The sequence below is a fragment of the Neodiprion virginianus genome, chromosome 3, assembly GCF_021901495.1.
Source record: "Neodiprion virginianus isolate iyNeoVirg1 chromosome 3, iyNeoVirg1.1, whole genome shotgun sequence".
NCBI lineage: Eukaryota > Metazoa > Arthropoda > Insecta > Hymenoptera > Diprionidae > Neodiprion > Neodiprion virginianus.
Window position 1 is genome coordinate 6,551,830 of NC_060879.1, and position 27,679 is coordinate 6,579,508.

The window sequence follows — 27,679 nt, forward strand, 5'->3', positions numbered from 1 at the left end:
ATCCAAATATATTAAAGTCAGTCATTCCGTTAAATCCTCTCACCAATCTACGCTGCAAGTCATCATATACAGATTATTCTCAAAAGGTAAGCCAGTTAATTAAATCTTTTATCCAATAATTACTCCTTCCTCGGTTTGTTCGATTAGAGCGACAGAATGCCCGTTGTCCGGTGTATTTCAATACTTTATCGGTAATTGGTGACCCGAACTACTGATGTGAGTCTAACTGTAGCTGTGCGAACGATTCCAGTGTCCAGCACCTGGAAATTTCCACCAGGTACCGTACCGACGTCACAAGTGGGGGAATTTATGCGACAGTGTTCTGCGCCCATCCGGCAACGCTGTATCCAACTAAATTCAACTCAACGGTTAGGTTTTGGAACGCACACCCCCTCCCCCCCACCTTTATCAGGCAATGTTTTGAATAGTAGTCTATAATATAATATGAAGCATATTATCATTTGGATTCAATTTCAGGCGAGGACGCAAGTTCTTATGAGTTTCTTTTTCTCTTGTACCTGTTTAAACTTGAGAAAATATCAGCTCCCAAGGGTCAAATAAATACATTATTTCGCTCAATTGATGGTATAGATAAATAAGTATCGAGTCTTTAGTTATCGAGTCTTTAGAGAACACAAAACTATAAGTATTATTAGACAATTTTGGAAAAGACATACACAACCAGGGTCTAAAGATATTGAAGTAAAGATTTTCGATAATTAATAAAATTTTGGAAATTATATCTATCATAAAGCAATACAATGAGCTTGTATATTTTTGGAAACGCTATTGAACTGTATAAAAGAAAATTAACCAATCATGAAGCAATAATTCAATGAAGCGAGGAAAATAAGCATTGCTCAGTAAAATTGTTGAATAATTCAGATAAGAAATAGCACCGATTAAAGATATAGAAGGTAACAAGTACTAGAGATACTGAAACAAATTTATACTATTCGCAGAGCAATATACTCCGCCGCATTGATGAGAGAAAGAATTCGACCAACAGACCAAGTCTTCGAAAAGCATTTGAGAGATTCATGATTATCTTATATCGAATAATTTGAGTGCGAGTATAAACGATGAAAGTACCAGCCTGGAAATACGGCAATATTTGAGCCAGCCAATGATATCTACGTTGTAGAATCCCTTTGTTCATTAGGAATCACTTGAGCATTCATTTCCGGCGCTGTCCATGATATCGAAGCAATATGTGAATATTGTTGGGACTTCGGTGCCATCTGAGAGAATGTGTTCTCAGACTGGCCTCATTAAATCCGACAACCGTAACCGACTTTCAAGTGAGCATTTCAAAGAACTTTGAAAACTTCATTTTTCGAGCTCTCTGACCCGGAAAGAATGGGAAATAATCTAAAGATTTAGTTTGTAGCAATGTAATTGATTTTTATGATTATATATGTATGTCTTGTTATTTTCACCTTCCGTCACTGTATCATAACGATGTGCTTTGATTTCATTAACAATTAACAATTTAGTATATAATGAGACATCCCACACCTCGGTACCACAAATCGATACCTTCTAACGAAACCAGCTTATCTTAGCGTTTCCCTAGAAGCCACGCGTCATAAGCTGGTTTCGTTAAGGAGTATCGCAAAAACTTTAATTTCCTATTCATTCACCCCAGAATCCCATCATTTATCCATTTCGTCATTTAACTTCACGACAAGTATGATATTCAGTCGCATCTTAAATGCTCTGTTAATCCTTACCAGTTTTATCAATCAGAACGATTGATCTAACTATTCTAACTATATATATATATATACTTTCTGAATGAGTAAGCCAAAATAATATTAATAATGGCTTTAAATGAGAAGGGTCGCGCTACTTTAAGGTTGGCGAAAATGATTTTCGAATTTGGTGATCTGGATATTCACCATTAATGGTTCTTTATGAAGAGCCTTCAACTAAGACCTTATTACAAGATTTTCTAATGAATAACTATGGTTTTGATCTTCAAGCTGAGTATCAAATGTTCTATAAAGAATAGAACAATATTTTACTAAATTATACATACGTATGAAACAATAAATGAATTATTTTCAATCTGCGTGACGATGATAGGATTACATATTAATAATTTTGTGATTTTCTTGAAGTAAATGCAGGAGCATCCGATTAAAGACTCGATCTGGCACCCCAACTATTTCCAATGTGAAATTGTATAATTTTTAATATTGATTGGAAATATATTGATCAAATAACATGTAAACTGGGAATTTATCTAATATTATATAATATATGGAATATTAATCTAATTTGAAAAAAATTCCTTTGCGAAATAATCGATGTTTCGATTCGTTTTTCAAACATCGATGCATCTTAAACATCCATTATTTAAATCACTCGTCGTTAATTGCGGTTAACGATATCCTTAGTTAACGAATTTCATTTACAGAATCCGGCTAGAAGATGTCGGCGCTTTTGCTTACGCTCTGAATACAATACACAGTAAAAAAAAAAAGACTCACCGTCGCCGAATAGATGCAAGGCTGCGAGCCGGCATTTTCTCAACATTATTAAAAACAAAAAGAACTGGAATAACATCAGTATCTCGATGTTATCCAAGGAGGCAGAGTCAGCTCTCTCTTTTAATACAAAACGAACGTCGTGGAATCGAAATACACTTTTCGTTTTGTTGAAAAATATCAAAAAATTAAATTTTCTTTAACATCGCAATAAGCTTACTCATATAATCGGAAAATACATGAGTATAATGAATTCAAATCGTCAAATCGAAAGGGAAACACGCGTGTCCTTCGAGTCGATTCACACAATTTACATGAATTTGAAGTACGTAATATCAACCGTCTTCAAATGGTCGTGCGAATCAAAATATTGTAAAACTTACCTCTGGAAGCAAAACTTGGGATACGGTTTGCATTACATACCACCTCGATGTATGGTTCTTGTTAACATTTTCTCAGCAAAGGTTAGTTGGACGACGCTTCATCACTCCACACTTTTTTTCCCGAACCAACAGATACCGGCCACTAACTACGTCCCGCATTTCACATTTCATGCACGATACTGCGAAGAAATTTCGCCGACGTTCTACCTCTACGACCAAAGTTCAAAATGGCCGTTCGGCGTTTGCCCTGTCGAGAGCAGTTGATAGAGAAGAGGAGAAATTCCGAGCTCCTCCTCTAGCGACGACCCGGAGTTCGACTGATGTACTTAGTCGTCAAGAAGGGGCGGGGGGGGGGGCAGACACACCTACATTTGTTTACCCCAACTAATTTCTACTTGAATGTATCGTCATTTATCTTCTGCCGGTTTGCAGTTATCTACATGATCGTCTGAATTTCAGGTTCCGAGCAGTTTTAGCGCCTAATAGCAGGCAATTTATGCGAAGCTTTCGCCTGAGCACAGGCAATCTGATACACACTGAGATGGCACTTGATGATATGCAACCCGCGAAAATTTAATATTCTCTTTTTCAGCACAGTATGTACAAATTCGGTGAAGGTTAAAACTTGGAATAGTCATTGTTGCGAATGGCTGATATATCGAAAATTCAAATATGTGAAAATAAAATAACTAATGTTGAATTGTTCGAAATGTTGATTGTTGAAAGTGTCACTGATCAGTAGTTATTTTTCTCTTCCAAGTTTTGACCCCCACATATAAATTTTGATAAAATCATGTGCGGAAGGTTTAATTTTTCGATTGCAGCGTGTGCAAAATTTGGTAAATTTTGAAAATCTAATTTTGTAATAATCTTGTATTCGTTGAGCCTTTAAATCTCGTTTCATATAGATAATTTAATTGTTAGATGAATAAATGTAGATATCCATTGATTATTGTTTCATATAACATTAGCTACTTAAAGGTTTCTCAATACAAAATCACATGTGTATGTTTTATGGCACAGCAATGTGGAAAATCATCAGTAAATATTCTACTTAATAAAAAGTTAATAGCATGGTAACTCAGTAAAATAACAAAGAATCACAAGCACTCGTACACATTGAGAACGGAGACGTTATTTCATTGCGGCTTTTTGGTTGAAGGTTTGCGGGATGTTCACTTCTTATATGAGCTTCTCACAGCGTCCATTGAAGAGCAGTTTTACTCCTGAAAATGGAAGGCAAAACATTATAAATCATTTATCGCAATGACATCATGCTGTCAGTGAAATAATACTCCCAAGATGACAATGTAGTAAATACCGGTTGAGGAGCAATTTGCACGCAATCAGAAAGCTGTGTAACTTATTTCGACCATTTAATCCAACTTAATTACGAGAATTACATGAAACATTATATATCTTGTAATAGAAAAATATAAGATTTAAGCAACGTGAACATTAAGTATGGTCATTTTCAAAATCTGAAACGAAATCGTTTCAATTTGAAAATCATATTTCACATCACCTTCAAATATGCATCACATTTTTCAACAATCATGGATGATTCTAATTGCCGCAGGATATTTTCGTGGATAAATTTGTTTACAATAATTGTGTACATATATTTTAGATGAAATCACGAGTATTGTTATTATTATTAGAATTGTAAAAATGCAGTCAACAAATATTTATGCTTTCCTGATTTTGAACAGTAACATAATCGTTCGCATAAAATTCTTTTCATTCCTAAGACATTGGAACACCTCGCTAACAATTCTTAGATAAGAGATAAAAATCATTCGGATCTATAGGCGTCATTTTCGCGTCACAATTACCTATACAATAATAACTCGAACTGGACATTCCTCTTACAAAGAATTCAAAACGTCACCTCAAATGGTATAAATATTGACTAAGAATCCTTATTCATTCGTTATACTTAAATACGAGCTATTTTCTGATAAAATACAGGTGTTACAATATTTCCACTGATTATGCGTACGAGGAAGTGTTTGATTAAATAACGAAAACGCAGAGTGAAATATGCAAAAATAAAAACAATGAATATTCAGTCTTTGAAAAGAGCGTCATGTTGCTCTCAAAAAAAAAAAAAGGAAAACCGGTTCATCAAGGCACTCAATTTTGTGCATCGACTTCACTTCCAACCACCTACACTTAAATCAAACAGCAAAAACCAGTTTTTGTCGTAACCGGTTCTGTGCGTAAATTATTAACGCGTGATAACTTCTGCAGTTTAAAAAAACGACACTAATGTTCATTGAGAAGTAAATATATATACTCTAATCGTTATCCAGATGAATTAAAACTTACTGGTCAACCCAAATGAAATAATTCTCTCCAAGAGCCCGTCGCGAACAATTTTTGAATGGTTTTCGAATTCTGCTTAGACTTCTAACCATATGCATAATACTTTTATCTCTTTCTTCGTTTGCTTATAAACTCGAAGAAAAGGTAAAAACAAAAAATTGCTTGTACCGGTTCCACTCTTAACAGTGATTATTCATATTTCAACCTCGCATTTCCCTACGTGGTATAAGACATTAATACATACGAAGCTGTAAAGAAATCCATAATAGGAAACAAATCTCCTTTCAAACCTTCGAATATCTTCGTTGACAAAGCATGACCGCATATCTTATACTCACCTACGCCACAATTTTGAGCACATTTCAGTATTTCAAAATTATCGTAGGTGATTCGGTTATCACCACAGACTGGATTGTACTGCGGAGTAGTGACGCACGGACAGTTGGCAGGCATCCCGGAAGCCGGGGCTGCTGTCGATGGAGCGGAAGTTGACGTCCTCGAGGATGCGATCGCCACTGAACCATCTTGGTCTCTTTCCCACCAATTTTGCTGGGCTGATGCATCGTGGACGAAGCATGCCAAAACTGGAATTCATGTGAGGAAGAATTATGAGTCGTCGAATTGTCGTTCATGATTGTAGCATAAGACATACGACTCTCTATCGCATGAGAAGATTGTAGGTGGAAATGTCAGTGTACCGATTATGCGACAGATTCGGAATTTGGACGTTTGCTGTTCCAATGAATGAGGAACTCATCCGCTGACGATGAGTTCAAGTTGACCCCCAAAAGCACGTCGAGTGCAAAAATTTCGCGCCAAGCAGCTTCATTAAAGTGACAATCACCAACAAGAATCCTTCGTTCGTATTCAAGAGGACAAAAGTGATTATGTAACAAAAGTATCTCATTCATCTCGAAAAACTGTTCAGATCCGAACTATCGCTCAGCCCATTATAACACTCGCTCAGTGGAGAAATTGGTAATCAACCGGTGCAATTGAAATATGAAACGTGCGAAGAACTTCACGAGAAAATGGAAAAATGTGGTAAGGAAACGGAACAACAAAATGTTTGATCAGTTAAATGTACATTAGTAACATCACTCACCGGCAACGATGACAAGAGATGTTAATGCTACTTTCATGATGGACAGTCTGACTATCTCTCTTCAGGAATGTGCCGAACAGTCCAATAACGTAAACACTTAAGTGTTGCTGTTAGGCTTGATTACCGCCGTTGGTTGTCCCGTCTCTACCACTTTGTGATTGAAAGTCGACTGAGTCTGGCGAGGTCAACTCAAGTTTTATATACGCGGTGAATACACTGCCGTAGCCCCGGGATTCCTCGTCCAACGTGCTCACGGTCAATTATAACCATCTGTGGATTTCCGGATTATATGTTCACGTTCATAAGGTTGAACTTGGAAGCTGTGTAATAATTTCCAGTTATTAGCGTCTCCGGTGGGGACGAGCCGTTTACCTCTTTTCTTTTTACGCTCATCAAATTTCTGGTTCTTTCGAAACTCGGCAGTACGACAAACAAGGAAAACAAGCGTATGCAATGATAACCGAATACAGAATTCACAGAAGTAAATATAACGAAACTGAGGAATGGTACACGGAAAAAAAGGGTGGTAATTATCAAGCGGAGCGTATTTTTTAGTAGAATTTGCATAAATTACAGTAAATACTGCAAAATTCTTATTTCCACGTTTGAGTTCATTTTTAAGTTTCGAATCGCGGTGCAATTATGTCAAATCTGAGTTGAAATGTACATTAATTTCATTCCGTGTAAATACTTTAATTAGCATTCCCGAATCATTCTTCGATGCGTTCATCTTCGACCGAGACGGTTAAAAAATTATCCAATCAACGACTGCATGCTAAATTTGAATTGCAAAATACGATCTTCCATTTTCTCAACATTTTTAGGTCGGAGTCTACGCAAGTTCAAATCGTGTCTTCTGGCGATTCCAATCGCTGAATATTCCCAATAGCTATAAATTACTACTCGGCTTGCACTGAGAGAAATTTTTAGTTCCAGCTACCGTTCAGTCTTTCACCATTTTCATTTTTTACCGCAATCGCAAAATACAGTTCTAGGAAGAAAATTAAAATTAGTTTTGTAGTGTGTAGTGCAGTGACGTAGGCAGGTTTGGGGATTTACAGAAAGATATGTGCTTCCGGCACGTAAGGAAAACAAGGGTGTAACAAATACGTTACACGTAGGAAGAATCAGCTGGACTTCCCACTTTCCAGACGTCCGTCGGTCGCTCATCGCGACCGCAGAAATAATTTATCCGAACAATTGACGTCTGGTGAAATTCTCGATGCGCACATGTAAAAACCGTATTGGTAATAGTTGTAAAATGTGAGTAGCTGTGATGATAATTTTCAAAGAAAATTTACGAAGAAAACTGACTTACCTCGAATATTTCAAACCATTTCGCTGAAAATTCCTCATTCGCTAGGCAGTGTTTTTCACACGCAAACATGTACGAAAATATTCAAAGCCGAAGGTCGTAAAATATTGGACCAATTTTTATGATAGATTGAATTGTTATTTGTGCTGTGAAAGTGTCATCTTAGGCATCGTCAGCTGCGTAGTTATTAGAATCAAGAGTATTCTTTACACTGTTTACGGTCACTTGCTGAACTTAAATTAATTCCACCTACTTTCCGCGAACTTTAATTGCACCATAAGAGTCAATTTGAAGGATAATTCATACAAGAAATATTTCTAGAAATGTACATTGTGAATGAAAAAAGGTAAACGGAATATTTTCCTGCAACGAAATCGACGAAGAAATGTTGCATTGTACGAACTGCGATTGGTTTAGAGTACAATTTCGGAACAACTTAAAACGAGCCCGTAACGTAAAAGGCATCGCTAAATGAATACTAATGGCAAAAGTTCGCATGAAAGTATTTGACTGCTCATATATTCATTTCTGTGAATAAATCGCACGGAGCGACGTTACGCAGGGTAAAATTGTTGAATAAGAAATTACATCCACAACGATTCACGCTCGAAGCTCGAACGAAGATAAATACCAGCCATCGTTCAAGCTGCAAGACAAAACAGTTCATGGGTTCAATTACCGTTAAAACTAATGCAGGATGACGAATAACCGGACTCATAATAAAACCATTTAACTTGTGTGCATATTTGGTGTGGTAAAAAAAAATCGTCACTTTGGTACTGAATAGAAATTTGACGCGTGTTTAAAAATGTCAAGGCATCGTAGAATTGCCGAAGGTTTTTCGGATCAAGTAGTCGGGAACGATCGTATGAATAGTGGCTTGGCTGTTGACTTATTCTCTGCACAACCATGCGGGAATTAGCCTCATTTATTGAAATATAAAACGGTGCGAGGATTGCAAATGTCTAAATTAACTTTGTCGAGTCAAACTGTTGGACCGCAAAGTTAGACGCGTGCTTATACAAAAGTGATACTTATTTCGCCTCGTTGATTCTTGCTACAGCAATATTCGTACAGATCGAGTTCAAGGTTCGCATTTAAGGTATGTGCATATCCCACTTTGTTCGTACCAACTGATTTCGCACAGTGTTTTTGAGTCACGGAACATTCGAGGTCAACTAAATTCCAACGAGATTGGATTACGGTAACAATCATCAAAGAACCAGCCTGACTCGAGTTCAAGGTTCCGATAAACGAAGTGAAATTTATTTTTACAATCGACTTGAATTAATTACATTTCTGGTGAAATTTCCTGTATAGAGAAAAGAAATGGAAATGTGAAAAATTATGAAACAGAATTTCCTCGTTCGTTCACTCTTCAAACATTCGACTAATTTTTCGTGTCAATTGTTGTTGGAAATTCAGATTTTTGTACCGTAAAATTTTTCATTATGTGAGGAAACTTGCAATTGGTTATTTATTCAACATTTTATATCGAAATTTCATAAATTGTGGTGGTAATGATATTAGATTGATAACGTTTTTTTAATATTTTGTACAACTAATATTGTAAATAAATGAAGGGACAATACGATTATAAAGGCGAATCTTATGAAGCAGCTTCCGTCCTCAGTGGAAGGAGGAATTTCTAGTTGTACGGTTTTATATATCGTACAATGTTAAACTATTTTAATTTTTTTTTATCGTAACAAAAAAATATACTGGGTACGAAATAAAAATGATTTTCACAACTTTGACCAAAACAAATACTACGTGATATTATTCGTTTTGTCGTAGTCACTTGTACTGTAATTTTTTTTCTTCTAAGTAACAATAAGAAGTTGGTTTTGAGACCTTATAAAACTAAAAGCATTGTAGTAAATTAACAAAAGGATATAAGGTTACACTAACTAGAAATTGTGGTGCTTAAAACTATAATTACGTACTAAATGGTTACTTGTATTGAATTTTGTCGTGAAATAACCCATTTTACTAAAACTATCTAGTATTTCTACACCTTGGAGACGGTTTAAAATCAATCATACATGTTTTCAGGAGTTTTTTTTTTTTTAAGAAAATAAAAGTACTCAGAGTGATTTCAGTTTAAGAGCTCTATTACTTAAAGTTTCGAGAAAATTTTAGAATTTTTTTATTTTAATTGATAACAAAATGGCGGCACGGCGAATATAATTAGCCAACGACCACGTCTTTAATACGGTGACGCAGATTCCTCGGTCAATTTTTAACTTATCGACTTGAAATTTGGACCTAATCTTCAAAACTTGTTTATCGATTCTACCTCGTGGCTAAATTTTTGAATTTCTATCGCATAAGTTTTTTGTAAATGTTACAAGCTAGACAGTAATGTCAGTAGATGTGACACCGGAAATTAAAGTCCTCGAGTTCGGAGTCGTTCGATACTTATTTGCGCCATGCCTCCATATTGTTATTAATTTCAATGAAAAAAATAATCCTGATAGTATAAATAATAAAGCCCTTAAACTGAAATTGCTCCAAGTGTTTTCAGTTTTTTTAAAAACAAAATTCCTAAAAATAGGTATGATTTTAGTCCGTCCAAGCTGTACCTCCCCCTCCTTAAAGAACGACTGCGGGCCGCGGTAATAAACCTTTCGAATGTATGTTTGTTTTTGTATTACGAGCAAGCGCTTGTCTAACTGAAGAAGAATAAAGGAAGCATTTACATTCGCTTGATTTGAATCAGCCTCAGATCGTAATTTCAAAGCTTGAAAACTCAACAAACATTTACGTTTACCGAGAATTTCTTTTCAATTAAGATCCATTTTTGTTTGTGAAGTGGCGTCGAGTCGTAAAACACTCTGTCACGCTTCGATTTCGACTTACTGTAAGGAAGATGAACTGCAATATGTTACAGATCCACTGTTTGAACACGATTCTACCGATTTTAGAGGGTAGTTTATTTCCGACGATCGTTTCCGCGGTTGCACTTCACACATAAATAGATATCTACTATACCTCGTGCAAGAAAAACTATTTCGCTTGGGTTTTACTGTATGTACATTGGAGGAATATTTTGAGAACGATGCCTGGGGTATGATAGCTTACACTTTCTTGAATCTGTGTCAGACACACGCCCACCTCCGACGATGCTTTATTAATCGTGGATAAGAAGATAGATGTCCAGCACTGTTAGGGCGATCCGTATTAGAATTCACCTTGGAAATTGGTGAAGAAAATTATGCTTTATTCCATCACGTTTGAATTACACCGATATAAATGTAGCTTGACACTCTCTAGAACTCGATCGTTATTAGCAGCCGATAAAAGAACCGTAAAAAATCGACTAAATTTCATCTATCGATAAATGCCAAAGTTGTCGTATTAGGATTCGACAGCTGAATCGTACTTGGCCTGAGGGAATGATGAGTAATTTCAGGCCTCGCATCCGAACAACATCGATGAGCCGATGTGTGATCGAGGGAGGGATACGTCGTTAATTGAAACAGGAATTGGATTCCAAACGTTGTCAGCCGATCCTCGAAGGATAACGCCCGGCGTGCATCGTCTCTGGACGTTTGTTAAGTTTCTCGAAATATCTCAAGTCGGCAGAGTAACGTAACCGGGTATAAATATCGAGCAGAGTTTCGGGGGCAAACAGTTTTGCAAGGCGAGGCTGCTGGAACGGAGAGCCCCGACCATCCCAGCACTTCGATGCTGTAAAAGAGCTCATCCACGTTCTTCCGTGACTTCGGTTCACCGCCGATCCCACTCATCTGAGCTGCGCCCACGTGTCTTAGATAATAGCACCGAAACGGGGAAGATAACGTTAGAAAGTGAAGCGTCGAGTGAGTCTCCGCCGTCTTAAAACCGCGACTCGTTCAACCAATGTCGGAACTTCTTTGCGACGGCTCGATAATAAACTACGGTAGCAGTCGTCTAAACGATGTTCTCGGGCCGATAGTACGAGAAGCTTCGATTAAAAAGCCTCAAGTAACCGCGGATCTTGAAGTTTTGTGAAAACGCAGTGCACCACGTCGGTGCAACGTCGAAATTTGTAATGAAGGTGGAACGCGTATCGGTATCGAGATAAATCGGCAGTGGATAAAAATAAATCGAACATTGCGCGTGCGAACGAATCAAGGTATTCGGAAGAACACGTGTTTCAAATGGCAGATCTGAAGATGTGGTTTCTCGCATCGTTCTTAATCATCCTGCCAATTTTCGTCGAAGCAAGAGTATCGCGCAACGATATCTGCAAATCGAATACGTTGGCGGTTTACAAATTACGGATGGACACGCACTGGTCAAACGAAACGTTCCCAAAGCAGTATCCGCTCTACAGGCCAGCTGCTCAATTCTCACGTTTGTTAGGTAAGTTCACTTTCTTACTCTGTCGTATTGTGATATCTCCATGTATGCTCTTGTAAAAGTTTACGATGTTTTATTACTGCGATTATGTTGAAGACTCCGGCAAATTATACTTCTTATGGAAGCTTTTCACAGCGTCCATGGAAGAGCAGTTTCACGGCTGAAAATAGAAGGCAAAACATTGTAACTTATTATTTATCGAAATGGTATAACACGATCAGTGAAATGATTCTCCGGTGAGGAGAAATCAATAGATACAGTTTACATAGCGATTCGCATTCAATCAGCAGTCTACGTAATCTATTTCTATCCTTTCATCACGGTCGTCTGGTAGTATGCAATAATTAAATACCCATTGCTAATATTGGGTTGAATAAAACCATTCAAATTTCAAAGTAAAGTTCTACATTTCATAAAAATCTAGCGTACCTACATTTTCTATCAACATCGTAGAAGATTCAAAATCCGATATTAAGATACAAAGCTGAAACTGATTAGATCTACCAGATCTAACATTTCAATGGAATCGGTAATGTTGGTAAAATTTTAAAGTTACTCAATAACAATTCTTGGGTAAGAAATAAAAATGATTTGTATTATATCTGTAATACGAGTCGTGATCGTGATTTGACACAAGGCAATGATCGGCTACTCGGAAAAAAGTGACGCAGTGATTGCAGACCACAGAGACTACATAAAAAATGTTTATCACTGTAAAAGATTTCCCCTTTTTTATATGGCCACAAACAAATTTCAGGGCTATCGTGATTACAAGAAAAAAAGCTATCGTATGTGATCACATGTATCATCAACGATTCTGTTTTACAAGTTAAATAGCGTATACCAAAGTATACTGCATACACTTCTCGCCTAGCTGACGATGGGATGCCAGACGTGAAGATTGATTAAAGCGATCGTTGTATGCTCTTAAGGGAGCTTTCCAGTGTGACAGCCCGAAAAATCGCTGTTTTTCGCGATTTTTTTTTTTAAAGAAAAAATAATCTAATCGGTCTGGTTTTTTTTTTGTATATTAATTGGGTATTGAAGAATACTAAACAATTTTTTAAAGATCGATTTATTCATAAATTAATATCTATAAAAATGATGAAACAATTGTTGCAGAAAATGCACTTGGATGTGGTGTCCACGTTGGGGGTCACAATTTTGATCTGAAACAAAAAACACAAAAAGATTATTGATCGGTATATAATTGGCTTTTGTGCTATGGAGGCTTTTTTCCTTTTTTTTCTTTTTGCAAAAATGGCGCCGGTTTGAACAAAAAGTATCGATTTTAGCATTTTTTTTGGCAGTTTTTTTTACAAAAAAATAGGAAGATGTCAAAAAAAAAAAAAAAGCTTCCATAGCACGATAAACAATGACGTTAAGAATATTGTGTAAAAAATTCAACTCGATAGCTTTAAAACTCTGCCCTCCAAGTTGGACACCGTTTTGAAAAATGCTGTTTCGAGAAAAACGCGTTCAAAGTTTCAAGTCAGGAAATTTTACATAAATCGTTTACTTACGGTCAATCAGCGATGCCAGGTCCGTACAATATCCCTTCTGCTTCTTCGAAAAGATCGTGCTCAATGGATTGTTCAGTCCGACGAGCTGTCCTCGCCTCTTTGCTGTCCAGGGACGCCTGGCGGTTTGTTTGGATGATGCGCGCATTCTTGTACTTAGCGGCGAAATCTGCGGCGCTCGGCCCTATCGTGCATCCCGTCGTCTCCAAAATTTTTAAAATTGGGTCGTAACCTTCATTGAAGGTGCACACAGCACACTGCGTAGCGATTTCTACTATCTGCTTGCCGCAGAATACGTGCTTTGGGGCTAGTTGCCACACACAGTGATTGATTGATTTTCAAGAATTTAGCACGCCATCCGCTTTTTTTTTGAAAATTGAGTGCGACAAAAAAATAAGTCGCGCGACTAATTTACGGCTAATTAACGGCAAATTATGCAATAGTCCGAATTCACATTTTCGACAATTGGCGAGCCAAGTTCATGTACGTGCAGGTAGGAACGAGACAATAGAAATAACAGTCGCACGGGCAGACGGCCGACGCGGCAGCTGTAGCGCTCCGTTGCCTTCTTCCAAAAAATGCTGTACAGTAACCGAAATAATCTGAATTTCGGCATGAAAATTTCAGGGAATATTCGGAAGAGTGTATACTATTCGATAAAGCAAAAAAAAAAAAATCGATTTTTTGAAAATTTCACACTGGAAAGCTCCCTTAATGCTACAGACATGTTTTTGTAGATTATTACGATTATTACTGTGATTTTCGTATTGAAAATAAATTAAGTAAAAAGCATAAAAAATGTCAACTTTTTTATTGTATTTCAAGAACGAGCAACGAATAAATCTATCTTACTGGCACGATTTTTACATTTCATATTATCAAAAAAACATACATTCAAAAAAATGACTGTTAGATTGCAGAGGTTTTTATGATTACAAAGTGATTACGATTGCAAAATGACTACAGTAAGGGGTGACACAATGACAGTATGATGAAAGTATTTAAAAAAAAAAATCCTCCACAATATGAAGCAAACCTTCCTTAATCCCCATTCAAATATCTACGTTAGCACGTGACATAACCGCGATACAAACACTCACCTAGGCCACAATCTTGGGCACATTTCAGCGTTTCTGGATTGGTATAGGTGATTCTGTTATCACCACAGACCGGATTGTACTGCGGAGTAGTGACGCATGGACAGTTGGCAGGCAACCCGGAAGCTGTAGGGAGTGTAGCCACTGTTGCCGGAGCGGAAGTTGACGTCCTCGAGGTTGTGAGCGCCACCGAACCATCTTGGTTTATTTCCCACCAATTTCGCTGGGCTGATGCATCGTGGACGAAGCATGCCAAAACTGGGATTCATGTGAGGGTGAATTATGAGTCGTCGAATGGTCATTCATGAGTGTAGCATAAGACATACGACTCTCTATCGCATGAGAAGATTGTAGGTAGAAATGTCAATGTACCGATTATGCGACAGATTCGGAATTTGGTCGTTTGCTGTTCCAATGAATGAGGAACTCATCCGCTAACGATGAGTTCAAGTTGACCCCCAAAAGCACATCGAGTGCAAAAATTTCGCGCTAAGCAGCTTCATTAAAGTGACAATTACCAACAAGAATCCTTCGTTCGTATTCAAGAGGACAAAAGTGATTATGTAACAAATGTATCTCATTCATCTCGAAAAACTGTTCAGATCCAGACTATCGCCCAGCCCATTATAACACTCGCTCAGTGGAGAAATTGATAATCAACCGGTGCAATTGAAATATGAAACGTGCGAAGAACTTCACGAGAAAATGGAAAAATGTAGTAAGGAAACGGAACAACAAAATGTTTGATCGTTAAATGTACATTAGTAACATCACTCACCGGCAACGATGACAAGAGATGTTAATGCTAATTTCATGATGGACAGTCTGACTATCTCTCTTCAGGAATGTGCCGAACAGTCCAATAACGTAAATACTTAAGTGTTGCTGTTACGGCTGATTACGTCCGTTGGTAGTCCCTTCTTGGCCACGTTGTGATTGAAAGTGTACTGAGTCTGGCCAGGTGAATTCAGGTCTTATATACGCGAATGTCCCTCGAAAGAAAACCCTTCCTATGGGCATCGCTGCCGGTACCAACACACACTTTGAAATCTTGGTCGGCAGCACTCATAAGTATGTGTTACAGTCGGCCAATGATAAAAATTTGTACATTTTCCAGCACGGACGGTGACTGCGTGGCTTGGAAGGGTCCGATCCAAGGAACATTCGCTGTACGCGGAGGATGCATTAACATAGCCGAAGAATTTTCCTCGTTGACCGCGATCACGATCAATTATAGGCACTGCAGATTTCGGGGTTCTATATTCACGTTGGTGACGTCAAACTTGGAAGCGGTGATCTTTCCGATAACAGTATCGCGTATCTAAAGTCAAAAGGTCGTAAGTGACATTATATGACCGTTTGGCATTTTGCAAATCAAAAAGTCGTATCATTTATTTTTTCAAATTAATGACGTGAAACACCTGAAACACGTTCAATAGAAGGTTGAAGAAAGTACGAAATAAACAAAAAATTGGAAACAAGGAAATTAAACAACTCTGCCTATGACGATTCTGTTATAAGCACGTAAAAGGCATGAATTTTTGATTTATCGATAAAACCGAAATTCCAAAGTTTTTCTCAGAGTTGAAGATCTCATCTTTTGAGGAGCAACAAAGAATTTACCGTACTTACACGTGTGTCACGCATCTACAAGCTTTATACACCCGGCCAATATCCATTTTCAAGTATAGTGACAAAAAAATGAATATGAAAAAAAAAGATACTAGAAGTGAGAAAAGTGACGCACTATATGTATATTGGCCCTGTAATTGTAAAAGGCCATAAGTGATATTGCATTACTTGTTGTCATTATATGTAGAACTTTTGTTTATAATCCTAGAGATTGTGTAATTTAACAATTGAAAACAGAAGGACGTATATACTGGCGCTTGCGCCTTTTTGTTCCTAACTCCACGAAAGAGCATCATTTTAATCAATAGTATACGTATACATTATAGGTATAAGGTCGTATGTTGACGCGTAAAAATTGGGAATTTTCTGAATAACCTCCAAATTCGATTTATCTATGCGTCCCGAACATTTCTGAAGCATTTTCAGATGTGAAAAAATATGGATACGATCTTCTGCTTTAATGTTAGAATATTTTTCGGGGCAATTTAAAAGTTTGCGTTGTTTTTGACTTATTCATGCGTTTCGGCTATTTCTACAGCGTTTGCAATAAAAACATGTATCTCAAATAAAATTAGTGGATACGAAATTTTGCCGTGTTCGTTTCCTTTCAGCTGTATTATTTGTCAACTGGAAACGATCGTATTCCACCAACCAACGTACGATATTTTTCTATTACGGTTTTTAATTGCTCGTTTTTATCGATCCAAGTGTTTTCGACTTTTTTGAAGCGAATGTAGCGACAAAAAAAAATAATCTGTTCCTACGATCTTTTGCCACTAAAATCGCCTTTTTGGCGCTTAGGACCTTGTGCCACTAGACACGCAGTGTACCCATAATACATTCCAAAATTAATTACTTTCCGTGTGCTGCAAAATGCATTCCGCAATAATGCTGCGGTTTATTGACCTTTGGCCCAGACGGTTGAAAGTACGATTAAGTATTCGATATTAAATTTCCTCAATACTTGCAGGACAGGATCGGTCGATCTCGCGGCGCCGATATACGCAAGTTGAAATCTCGTCACAAGGATAAAGCTGGGAATTTTTTTTATCCCTTTCCGAGAGTACGACGAAGAAGCGAGACGTCACTGAATATTCTCGGTATCTAGTTAATTGCCATACGGCTTGGAAGGATCAGTGACGTAGGCAGGTTCGGAGATCTGCGGATCGAGTGAGATAAATGCTCGCGGCGTGTGGGAAAAGGAGGGAGATTTGCAAGAGCAGACGCGTTGAGTGCACGGAGTCAGGTTTCCCACTTTACAGACGTCAGCAGTTGCTTATCGCGACCGACCGTAGAAATAATTTACCTGAATAATTAACGGCTGCTGAAGTTCTTTGTACGCGTTGTAAAAACCATATCAGTAAAGATTCTTCGTTCTCCAGGCAATCTTAAAATGTTTTTAGGTGTGAGCTCGAGTAGAGAAATTTAGCATCTACACTAAGAAAAATCTCATTTGTCATAGTAACTAGAAAAATTGAGTAAGACAAGTTTCGTTAAAAAAACTGTTTCAATACTGTTGGAATTACGAAAAACGAGGTACGCCTAATCATTTTGCGCTATTGCTACTTTTTTAGTCAAATATTATATTCGGATGTAAGTACAAGAAATGACCCAACTAAATTAATTTGTCAAATCAAGTTGCCGAAAATTTCGTCATCGCGTATAGTTTGTTCGTGTTGATTCGTGTTGCCGTTTAAATTACAAATTTGAGGCATGTGCTTGTCGTACGCTTATACCATCAATTGTTCCCAGGAAATCAGATTTTCATACCAAAGGGTTTCTTTGGAGGTGATGCATATAGTTACTTGTCCCACATTTGCTTGCAATTCCAACGACATGTAAAATGTTACTGCAAAGTGACCCATTTTGATACAACTTTCTACCAACTTTGGTAAATAAAAATCTTCCGCTATTTATTATATTCGTAATTTCTAATTATGTGGGAACTCCTTTTCGATCCTGACGTAAGATATGAGTCAGAGCTGACTTGCGATTTACGAGTATTATATTTGAGTGGGAATTAGAACCACTGCATAACGCGGCAATAAACTGCCGGAATGTATGTTTGTTTTTAGATTCCGAGCGTGAGTGTGGCCCAATTGAAAAACAATAAAGGAGAGCCTTTACATTCGCTTGACTTGAATTAGCCTAAGATCGTAATTTCGAAGTTAGGAAATTAAACGAACAGTTCACGATTACCGAAAATTCATTTACACTTAAAATTTTGATTTTCTTTGCGAAGTGTTTCTCTTCGAGTCATTAAGCGCTCTCACGTTTCGACTTTAACTAACAAAACTAAAATGCAATGTGTTACAGTTCCACTGATTTAGCACGGTTCTACCAATTCTGGAGAGTCGCTTATACGCATTTGCAACGGTCCGTTTCGCGGCTGTACTTCAGTTATAAATAGATGTCTATTGTACGTTATGCAACAGAAAATATTTCGCTTTGGTTCTGCTACAAGTGTGCTGGAGGAATATTTTGAAAACGGCACCTGGGGGCAAGCCTCAATCTCACGTGTCGACGTCTTCGGCTTTTGTATGATAGCTTACACTTTCTTGAATCTATGTCAGATACACGCCCACCTCCGACGATGCCATATTGATCGTGGATCAGAAGACAGCTGTCCAGCACGGTTAAGGCAATCGGTATTAGTATTCACCTTGGAAATTGGTGAAGAAAATTATGCTCTATTCCATCACGTTTGAATTACACCGATATAAATGTAGCTTGACACTCTCTAGAACTGGATCGTTATTAGCAGCCGATAAAAGAACCGTAAAAAATCGACTAAATTTCATCTATCGATAAATGCCAAAGTTGTCGTATTAAGATTCGACAGCTGAATCGTACTTGGTCCGAGAGAATGATGAGTAATTTCAGGCCTCGCATCCGAACAACATCGATGAGCCGATGTGTGACCGAGGGAGGGATAGGTCGTTAATTGAAACAGGAATTGGATTCCAAACGTTGTCTGCCGATCCTCGAAGGATAACGCCCGGCGTGCATCGTCTCTGGACGTTTGTTAAGTTTCTCGAAATATCTCAAGTCGGCAGAGTAACGTAACCGGGTATAAATATCGAGCAGAGTTTCGGGGGCAAACAGTTTTGCAAGGCGAGGCTGCTGGAACGGAGAGCCCCGACCATCCCAGCACTTCGATGCTGTAAAAGAGCTCATCCACGTTCTTCCGTGACTTCGGTTCACCGCCGATCCCACTCATCTGAGCTGCGCCCACGTGTCTTAGATAATAGCACCGAAACGGGGAAGATAACGTTAGAAAGTGAAGCGTCGAGTGAGTCCCGTCGTCTTAAAACCGCGACTCGTTCCACCAATGTCGGAACTTCTTTGCGACGGCTCGATAATAAACTACGGTAGCAGTCGTCTAAGCGATGTTCTCGGGCCGATAGTACGAGAAGCTTCGATTAAAAAGCCTCAAGTAACCGCGGATCCTGAAGTTTTGTAAAAACGCAGTGCATCACGTCGGTGCAACGTCGAAATTTGTAATGAAGGTGAAACGCGTATCGGTATCGAGATAAATCGGCAGTGGATAAAAATAAATCGAACATTGCGCGTGCGAACGAATCAAGGTATTCGGAAGAACACGTGTTTCAAATGGCAGATCTGAAGATGTGGTTTCTCGCATCGTTCTTAATCATCCTGCCAATTTTCGTCGAATCAAGAGTATCGCGCAACGATATCTGCAAATCGAATACGTTGGCGGTTTACAAATTACGGATGGACACGCACTGGTCAAACGAAACGTTCCCAAAGCAGTATCCGCTCTACAGGCCAGCTGCTCAATTCTCACGTTTGCTAGGTAAATTCCTTTCATTGCACTTTTTCGCTCTTTCATATTGTATTATCTTTATTTTTGCCCTAATACAAGTTCACCAAGTTCAAAGACCAGAAAAAGCGGAAAATATTAAAGCCACTGTGAATTATTTTTGGACATGACATTTCCCTTCACTGAGAGAAATTTCTTTTAAATGGAAACCGTTACAATAACGGCTTAATCATTGTTAATTGGCAGTGCAAAATAATATAGTACCATTTATTATTTAGAATAATTTTAGTCGCCAATACCAATCTTTCTGCTTATTGCGATTTTAATTCTCTTTCTTCAATTTGCTAAATTCCTTCAGTCAAATAACGCTGTAACATCAATCTATTATATCTACGCCATGAATAATCTAATTACAATAAAACATAGTCAGTACAAGTGACCATAACGAAAAAGAATGCCAAGATTATATCCTAAAGTTTTTATTGACGACTACAAAACTCATTATTTCATTCTAATACCGAGACCGACATATTTCGGTTATGGTAAAAAACGAAAATAGTTGAATACCGTACAGTAACCAAAAGTAAGAATTTTTTCTTGGTGTTCCCAGGGAAATCTTGAAAACATCGTGACTGTATATAAAAGATATCAATGATTCAAACGTCGTGACCCGGAGGTCCAAACTTGGCACGTAGCTTTTCGCGGTGAATTACATTCGCATAAAAGAGCCTTTCACACAGCGTATGTAATACACGATACGCGGATTCAGCCCATGGCGCAGAGTTAGATTAATCAGAAATAATTATAACGCTGCGAAGGAGGATCAGATCATAAGGATGCTGGACAGTTGAAACTTTGAAGTGTGCGTACATAGATTCGGTGTTCCAAGGAGTCGTTACACGCGTCTTGCACGGTGTTATTTTTTCAATTAATTTTAATTAATTACGGTTTGATATCGCGTCGTCTCTGCTGGCCCGGCTGTTAAGTCGAATATGGTATTATCCAGAGACAGCTGTAGAAACATAATTGGAACAGTCGAGCCAAGCGAGGCATAACCGAAAGAAACTTCCAACTATGTAATAAATGGCACTCACGAATCTTCTCACTTAAGAAACTGGTGACACGCAATTGAATGACTAAATTACGAATGATAGTTACATATGTTCGCAACCGTTTTTTTTTTTTTTTCAGTCTTGTCGAACTACCAATGAGCTCTTATGCGTTCAGAGGATCAGACTTATTTTAATACGATTTCAAGAGAATGTTTAAAGCTCCTTCATTTATCGGAAAAAAATGCGCGGAATTTGTGCTTGAAAAAAGCTACGCAATTTTATTAATATTATGTTCGTACCTCGATACTTGTAATCAAAAGTCGATAAACTAAATTTGGTTATACAGCAAAATTTACCGAGTTACATCTTGTTTTTAGATTTTTTCGTAAGCACAGGTACAAGTTGATTTTCGGATAACGTTTATCGTGAAGAAGTGACTCGCTGATTCTTTTGCGAAACGAAAATTTATCGATACAACTAATTGGTTCGCTGAAGGTGTTTGGAAATTCAACGCTAAGATAATATTTAACACAAAAAAATATGTTGAAATAATTCAGAGTAAAAAAATTTCTTGATTGTTGTTGATTTCATGTTATGTGGTATATTACACGTATCAAAGCAAACTAAACAAACTCAACTAAAAATAGATTATTATTTTCTAGAAATCATATCCAGTAATAATCTTAAATCTTAATTGTATTGTTGTAAACGCTTATATTTTTCTCAAGATATGAATCACAGTTATGAAGAGAAGTGCCCACAGCGATGGCAAATGCAGCGACAAGTTTATTGTTAATAATAAGATGAGCGTATACCGTCATGCGATTGTCTTATCAAAGTGTAAATTTTGCTGCGTACATCGTAAAATCTAATTTTTTGTAGACGATTTTACGTACAGTTTCGACGTCGTAAAAAATGTTTATCCGTGACGTTTATACTTTCGAAACGACTCGACCTATGCAACGAACGTAGAAATATTTTATTTCAGTTTCTGGTACTGTAATTTGATCGTGTTAAATTTGTTACAATAAATGAACAAATTTTGTTAAAGATTGTATGTCGTGTAAAAAATAACGGTGAAATTTAGTCTTCAAAATTTTCAAACGAGACCAAGTCAAAGGTTACGAGTCACAGCGCAGCGCTAAATAAACGCCGGCGGCAATCAGGCCGCGACTTTCTCTAATGTTATTCAACTCCCAAGTTCATTTTATTGTTCATCGCTAACGATTAGTCTGTCTGTATTCGTCACAATTAAATTTCACCACAACATCAGTTCCTTAAGTTACACGAAATGCAATTCGATTGATGATAATTTTCGATTCGGATAACTTCATCGAAGGCACTATCAACAATTCAATTTTATACCGACACGCTAACAATTCTGGTTCGATCAATTTATACAGGCATGGTGCACGATCCGTCCTACGTATTATGGCGTAACGGAACCGAAGCGAAACAGGAAATTCGCATGGTGGCTGAGAAGGGCGTGGGAGAGCTTCTGGAGCAGAGGCAAGGTGTTCAAGACGTTTTTGCGGCGCCCCCCGTTGTCCGAGGTGTCGGATCTACCGAGACAATCTTCTACTCAGACGGGAAACACCATTTGGTAAAGTCTTGTCGATGTCCAAATCGTCGGAAATGCCCTCCAGGCCATCACCGATAACTCAACATTTCTCTCTCAGGTCTCAGTGATATCAAAAATCGTTCCATCGCCAGACTGGTTCGTTGGATTGGACAGCTACGAACTCTGTTCGAATGGAAGATGGATAAGCAACGTATCGGTTCAGGCAAGTGGTCGGAATTCGATGAAAATTCTCCTATGAAAATGGCGGATCTCTACTTTTGCCGCAGGTCGGGCCGTTCGACGCTGGGACCGATAACGGCTTCACCTTCACGGCCCCCGATTGGCCATCGGAACCGACGTCGCCGATAATTGCGATCACGTCACAGCATCCGGATCACCCGGCGAACAGCTTCTACTATCCTGAGCTCGAGGCGCTTCCACCTTTGGCGACTTTTCATATAACCAGGGTGAGTCAAGGACACTTTGGATTAAGAGTAATGATGTACAGTCCTTTGTGACGTTGCAATGGTACATTGTATGCTTTCAGGAACGAATATATAGAGCTACCGATGGCCTCAAAGGATCGAAAAGGAGACGGAACAAACTTGCTAGAACTAATCCAGTTATAGTTCCCTTGCCAAACGTCATTGGGAAGGTTACGCCCGATGGTCATCGGCACATATCGCCTCACGTTAAACGTGTGCATAGAAAATCATCACGTGAGAAACTCATGTATATTTTCTGATCGATTATTGAAGTGATTCTGACAATGAGCGGTATTCGTACCGGGACAATCTCTTGAAACTTGAAAATCAACTGCGCATGCGCGAGTTTTATCGGCTGTTCTTGCAGGCTGGCCATCCCGAGTCTTCAGCTGTCAAAATGTTTCCGGCAGCGATGTAGTTGATACGAATTTTCGAGGTTAGAATATCAAATAATCGAGGCTGTGACTCGGAAAGGTTTCGGAAGCATTTTTTGTCGAGTCGGAAAGTTGATTCTGCAAAGAACGGTCGGAATTTAATGCTTATGCTCTTTGAAAATTCAAGCGTACACATTTTTCGTACGTTGGCACGCCTGCATCGCAGACAAGAATATCGCTGCGGGAAGATTTCGCCGGCCAATGAGATTTGATTATTTGGCGCATGCGCGGTTGATTTTTAGTTCCGTTTACCGTTCAGTCCTTGTCTATTTTCATTTTTCACCACAATCAAAAAATATAGTACCAGGTAGAAAATGAAAATTAGTTTTGTAGCTGTTACCGGAAAGTCTAGTATACGTTACTATTCTTTCTCATTACGATCACTGTTACTAGATTTCCTTGTAACTGCATTACTTTTCCAACAATAACAATTAACCGTTGCGTTTCGTACCGTCCAGGTCAAGCTGTAGACTGCGTTTTGGGCCATTGGAGTTCTTGGTCATCCTGCAGCGCATCCTGCGGAGTGGGATTCGAGGTGCGGACCAGGAAACTAACGAAGCCACCCAAGTTTGGTGGTTCTTGTTCAAGAGAGATGCAACAGAAGCGTTGGTGCGGTGGACACACGAAGTGCATCGAGCGTTTCTTCAATTGGTGATGAGCTGCCGCAACAGAACTCAAATTTTTTATTTAGTCTTCAGCAAATAACTCATCAGGAGACACAGATATTATCCCACTTCACTTCTTCGTCTTCCATTTTTTTGCGATTCAGCTTCTGTTTTACTGTTACGATGATCCATAAGAGTTATCGCATTGTATCTAGGTGCGATTTTTTACCCAACTTTAAACTAATTCATGCGAAACGACTCTCTGTTTCCCATTCTGCATACAATTGGAATTCAGAGTTTCGCATCAATTCATTCACATCACATTCTTGCCCATTGTCGCATTAAATAGTTCATGGAAAAGCGGAACTCAAGTGTACCTTATCGGTAAAATATTTTTTTCTACTCGGCAAGAAGTTCGAGTTCCACGATCCCAATTTTATTATACGTTTCCAATACACTGCCAAATGCCCTGTAAAATTGACAGCAAAATAAAAGGTGTCGCGTTGAAAGAAAAAAATAATTTCTATTTTTTTCACTGTAAGTAGGACTTTTGATCCCATGAAAAATGTAACGTATATTGCACCGGATACTTCACAGAAAAACATAACTTTTCGTGTGATAAATTTTTTCACCCTACCTCAATCTTCCATGATATACGGGTTTACAAAAAGAAGGTCATTGCCGAAACGAGTAATTTAAAAAATATTAACAAACTCACAAAGAGTACCTTTAGGTATTACTACTATATAACCATTTATGGAACAGATCCGAGAGGACATAAAAAAAAGTGGCTGAGTTGGTGGAGACCGCCTCATTACGCAGTTGTTCAGATACACACATCGCTCTTTACGGTGGTCGTGATCATCTGAAACGGTGTAAAATGTAGCGAATATAATATGGAATAATATATATATTATGTTATTGGTGATCGGTCAATTAAGAAAACGTAATTTATTACGTTTTCTTAATTGACCGATCACCAATAACATAATATATTACATACGAGGTCGAGAATTCTTACTCATCAATATGGAATAATACATGTTCATGTTAAAGTTACTACAGATCATTAAATGCGCTATAGCATTGTTCTGCTTTCTTTTATCAGCAGTTTTATCGTCCTACCATTATCGAACACAGGGCATAACGGTCGAAAAATTTACCTTTCAAGTGGCTGTTTTCGACCGTTTGAATATTAAATTATTATTTTGTAATTCTTACGATATTTAAGTGCTGTCATTCCACTGAACAACACGTAACTTAAGCAACATATTGTAAATCTATTTGTTTATTATCAAATAAAAAAGTTGCGCAACCCGCTTCTTGATTAGCAAGTACATGATGATTCAAATTTAGATTTGGGTTTATGCATTTCGAGCTTCGGTCAACTTTTCAAGTGATATACGTTTAAATCTGATACCGTAAGTTCAGTATACTATAGACAAAACGAAAGAACGATGTAAAATTTTCAAATAAAATAATTCTTCATATCCATATACATGCACAATTGATTTTGATTATCTTTTATATTTTATAGCGACAAATAGAAAATCCAGTCTAGCAGTTCGCGACAATGCCGACGTAATTACAGCCAAAAAACGAAAAATTTTTACGTATTCTCTTTATATTTTTTTAGTTATAAGTCCTCGGGGTCTAACAAGTCTATAAAGGGTGCTTTAAATCGATTCGAAGAGGAAAAGTTATTGGCTTCGAAAGCCGCAAAAAAAAAGCAAGAGTACAAGAGTTCAACCGGTTTTAAAAAACACTAGACCAATTTATTTTTAAAGTATATAGAATTAATTTGACGAGAAAAAACGATTGCACGTAGTCTTGAATCGCTGCAAACAGTTAATCAAGAGATTTAGCCAAGAAACAGTAAAAGCTTATCCCGCGTAATTAACTTTGTTTATTTTCATTATACATCAATTTTATGTCAAATTCGAAGGATGAATTTTTATTGATATTGTATCAAATATTTTTGTTCGTCGGATTTTACAGAGAGCAAAATTTTTGGAGACATGAGACGAGAGTGGAGATTTGTTAATAATGGTAGATAAAAACGATGTCATTATTCGGCGTCTCGTCCCCGATGAAACAGTAAAAGAGAAACGCACCAAAAAACATCATTCACACCGCGAGCATAATATAAGAATTTAATTTCAATTAGTTAGGCACGATTAGGCAAATTAAGTACAAACAAAACAAAGTTTCTTACGATTAATTCAACATTTTAGGTCACAAACGGCACTTGCAAATTCGATTCTGTGCTCAAGCGTGTCGTTACCGAATTTCTGATGAATATTGGATGAACTTTTTTTGTGTTGAATACAAGAATTATTGCAATGCATTAGAGGAACTAGTTTGTGTAAGAAAGCTACGTAGAAGTAATGTTGTAGATAATCAAATTGAATCAGACTTTATAAAAAATTTCCGACGTATAAAACTGGTGAAGAAACAGAAGATAATACCTCGACGCATCGAAGTTTAGAATTTTAATGTCCGGAGGAATTTTGCAAGACGACACTCGATGCGTGCAAAGATTTCTCATCATAATTTACAGACTGATTGACTTGTGCGAATACGGTTGATCCTAAGTACGATATTAATAGCTGGTAAGTTTTCTATATACGATTTTTTATTCAACCTCATCCATAAAATGAATACACAGTTATATGATTGCAAATGCACAGATAACAATGTATTTTCAAAGTCAACCTATGTCAATAATCCTAATCTAAAATGTATATAGTATATTATAGGTAATACCAGTTCCTCTTTCTCTTTTCCTCGACGTGTCATTTACTTTTGTACTAAAAATTATTCCTCAGGCTTCTTAAGACTACAGGTACATGCACGGGACCTAAAATTACCGTGGCTTTAATAACAAATTTATGTTCAACCGTTTGATTTGTTTTATAATAAGTTTTCTGTACGGTTTTCTTAATTCAAACTCGAATCGAGGTAATTTTCAGACCAGCAATTGTTCACTAGACGAAATATTCGCGACATATTTATCACTAAGATTACATCGCTGGGATCAAACAGCTATTGTTTAAAATTGAAAACCTAATTTTTTACAAGTACACACATTTAACGAAATCTAAAAGGTTTAGTCGTTCACTCGTCCTGCCATTATGCAACTGACGAGGAAGCATAACTAAATTATGGGGCACCGTGGAAATAACCATACCCTGGTTGCGGAACCTTTTTCAAGTAAAGATCTAAATACCGTTAATCGTATTCTTCAGAATATTCATTTGCATTATAATTATAGGTATACTTATGGCATATAGTATCATATAACGCGTAATATATTTTCGATATTTAAACACATGGCAAGTTAGAATTACTCGACAACACTACAACGGATATTTCGAACGAAGATTTTTAACCCGAGTTCTTAAGACAAGAGTTAAAATGGAAAAAAAAAAACAAAATAAGAAAATACTTTAACATAACATACTATATGTTCTACGATTTAGGTGGAGAAAAATTAGAAACGTATCGAACGAATTTGTTGATATTTGCGTTTTGACTAC

General features: G+C 37.6%; 3 protein-coding genes and 1 long non-coding RNA gene across 6 annotated transcripts in view; 1 reads left to right on the forward strand and 3 right to left on the reverse strand.

Moving 5' to 3' along the window:
* Nucleotides 1-3,176, reverse strand: part of LOC124299715 (uncharacterized) — a 116,050-nt gene extending 112,874 nt beyond the window's left edge. The window contains exon 1 of the long non-coding RNA XR_006907045.1: nucleotides 2,876-3,176. This is a non-coding gene — a long non-coding RNA (uncharacterized LOC124299715). The remainder of the gene's footprint in view (nucleotides 1-2,875) is intronic.
* Nucleotides 3,177-3,423: 247 nt separating this feature from the next.
* On the reverse strand, nucleotides 3,424-6,565 carry LOC124300841 (uncharacterized). 2 transcript variants are annotated; one of them, XM_046755265.1, is made up of 3 exons: nucleotides 6,309-6,565; nucleotides 5,448-5,787; nucleotides 3,424-4,101 (listed from the first exon to the last, which is right to left on the reverse strand). In XM_046755265.1, the coding sequence occupies exons 1-3, from the start codon at nucleotides 6,343-6,345 to the stop codon at nucleotides 4,071-4,073; spliced, it is 408 nt and encodes a 135-aa protein (XP_046611221.1). In that variant the 5' UTR covers nucleotides 6,346-6,565; the 3' UTR covers nucleotides 3,424-4,070. The 2 variants fall into 2 exon arrangements, with proteins under 2 accessions (XP_046611221.1, XP_046611222.1); XM_046755266.1 differs by having other exon boundaries at nucleotides 5,542-5,787; nucleotides 6,309-6,545.
* Nucleotides 6,566-11,082: 4,517 nt separating this feature from the next.
* On the forward strand, nucleotides 11,083-25,046 carry LOC124300838 (spondin-2-like). 2 transcript variants are annotated; one of them, XM_046755260.1, is made up of 6 exons: nucleotides 11,083-11,973; nucleotides 22,459-22,658; nucleotides 22,735-22,839; nucleotides 22,904-23,083; nucleotides 23,164-23,335; nucleotides 23,994-25,046. In XM_046755260.1, the coding sequence occupies exons 1-6, from the start codon at nucleotides 11,769-11,771 to the stop codon at nucleotides 24,188-24,190; spliced, it is 1,059 nt and encodes a 352-aa protein (XP_046611216.1). In that variant the 5' UTR covers nucleotides 11,083-11,768; the 3' UTR covers nucleotides 24,191-25,046. The 2 variants fall into 2 exon arrangements, with proteins under 2 accessions (XP_046611216.1, XP_046611214.1); XM_046755258.1 differs by lacking the exon at nucleotides 11,083-11,973 and adding an exon at nucleotides 19,224-20,036.
* On the reverse strand, nucleotides 11,835-15,729 carry LOC124300842 (uncharacterized). Its single transcript, XM_046755267.1, has 3 exons — nucleotides 15,366-15,729; nucleotides 14,591-14,845; nucleotides 11,835-12,130 (listed from the first exon to the last, which is right to left on the reverse strand). The coding sequence occupies exons 1-3, from the start codon at nucleotides 15,400-15,402 to the stop codon at nucleotides 12,087-12,089; spliced, it is 336 nt and encodes a 111-aa protein (XP_046611223.1). The 5' UTR covers nucleotides 15,403-15,729; the 3' UTR covers nucleotides 11,835-12,086.
* Nucleotides 25,047-27,679: the final 2,633 nt, after the last annotated feature.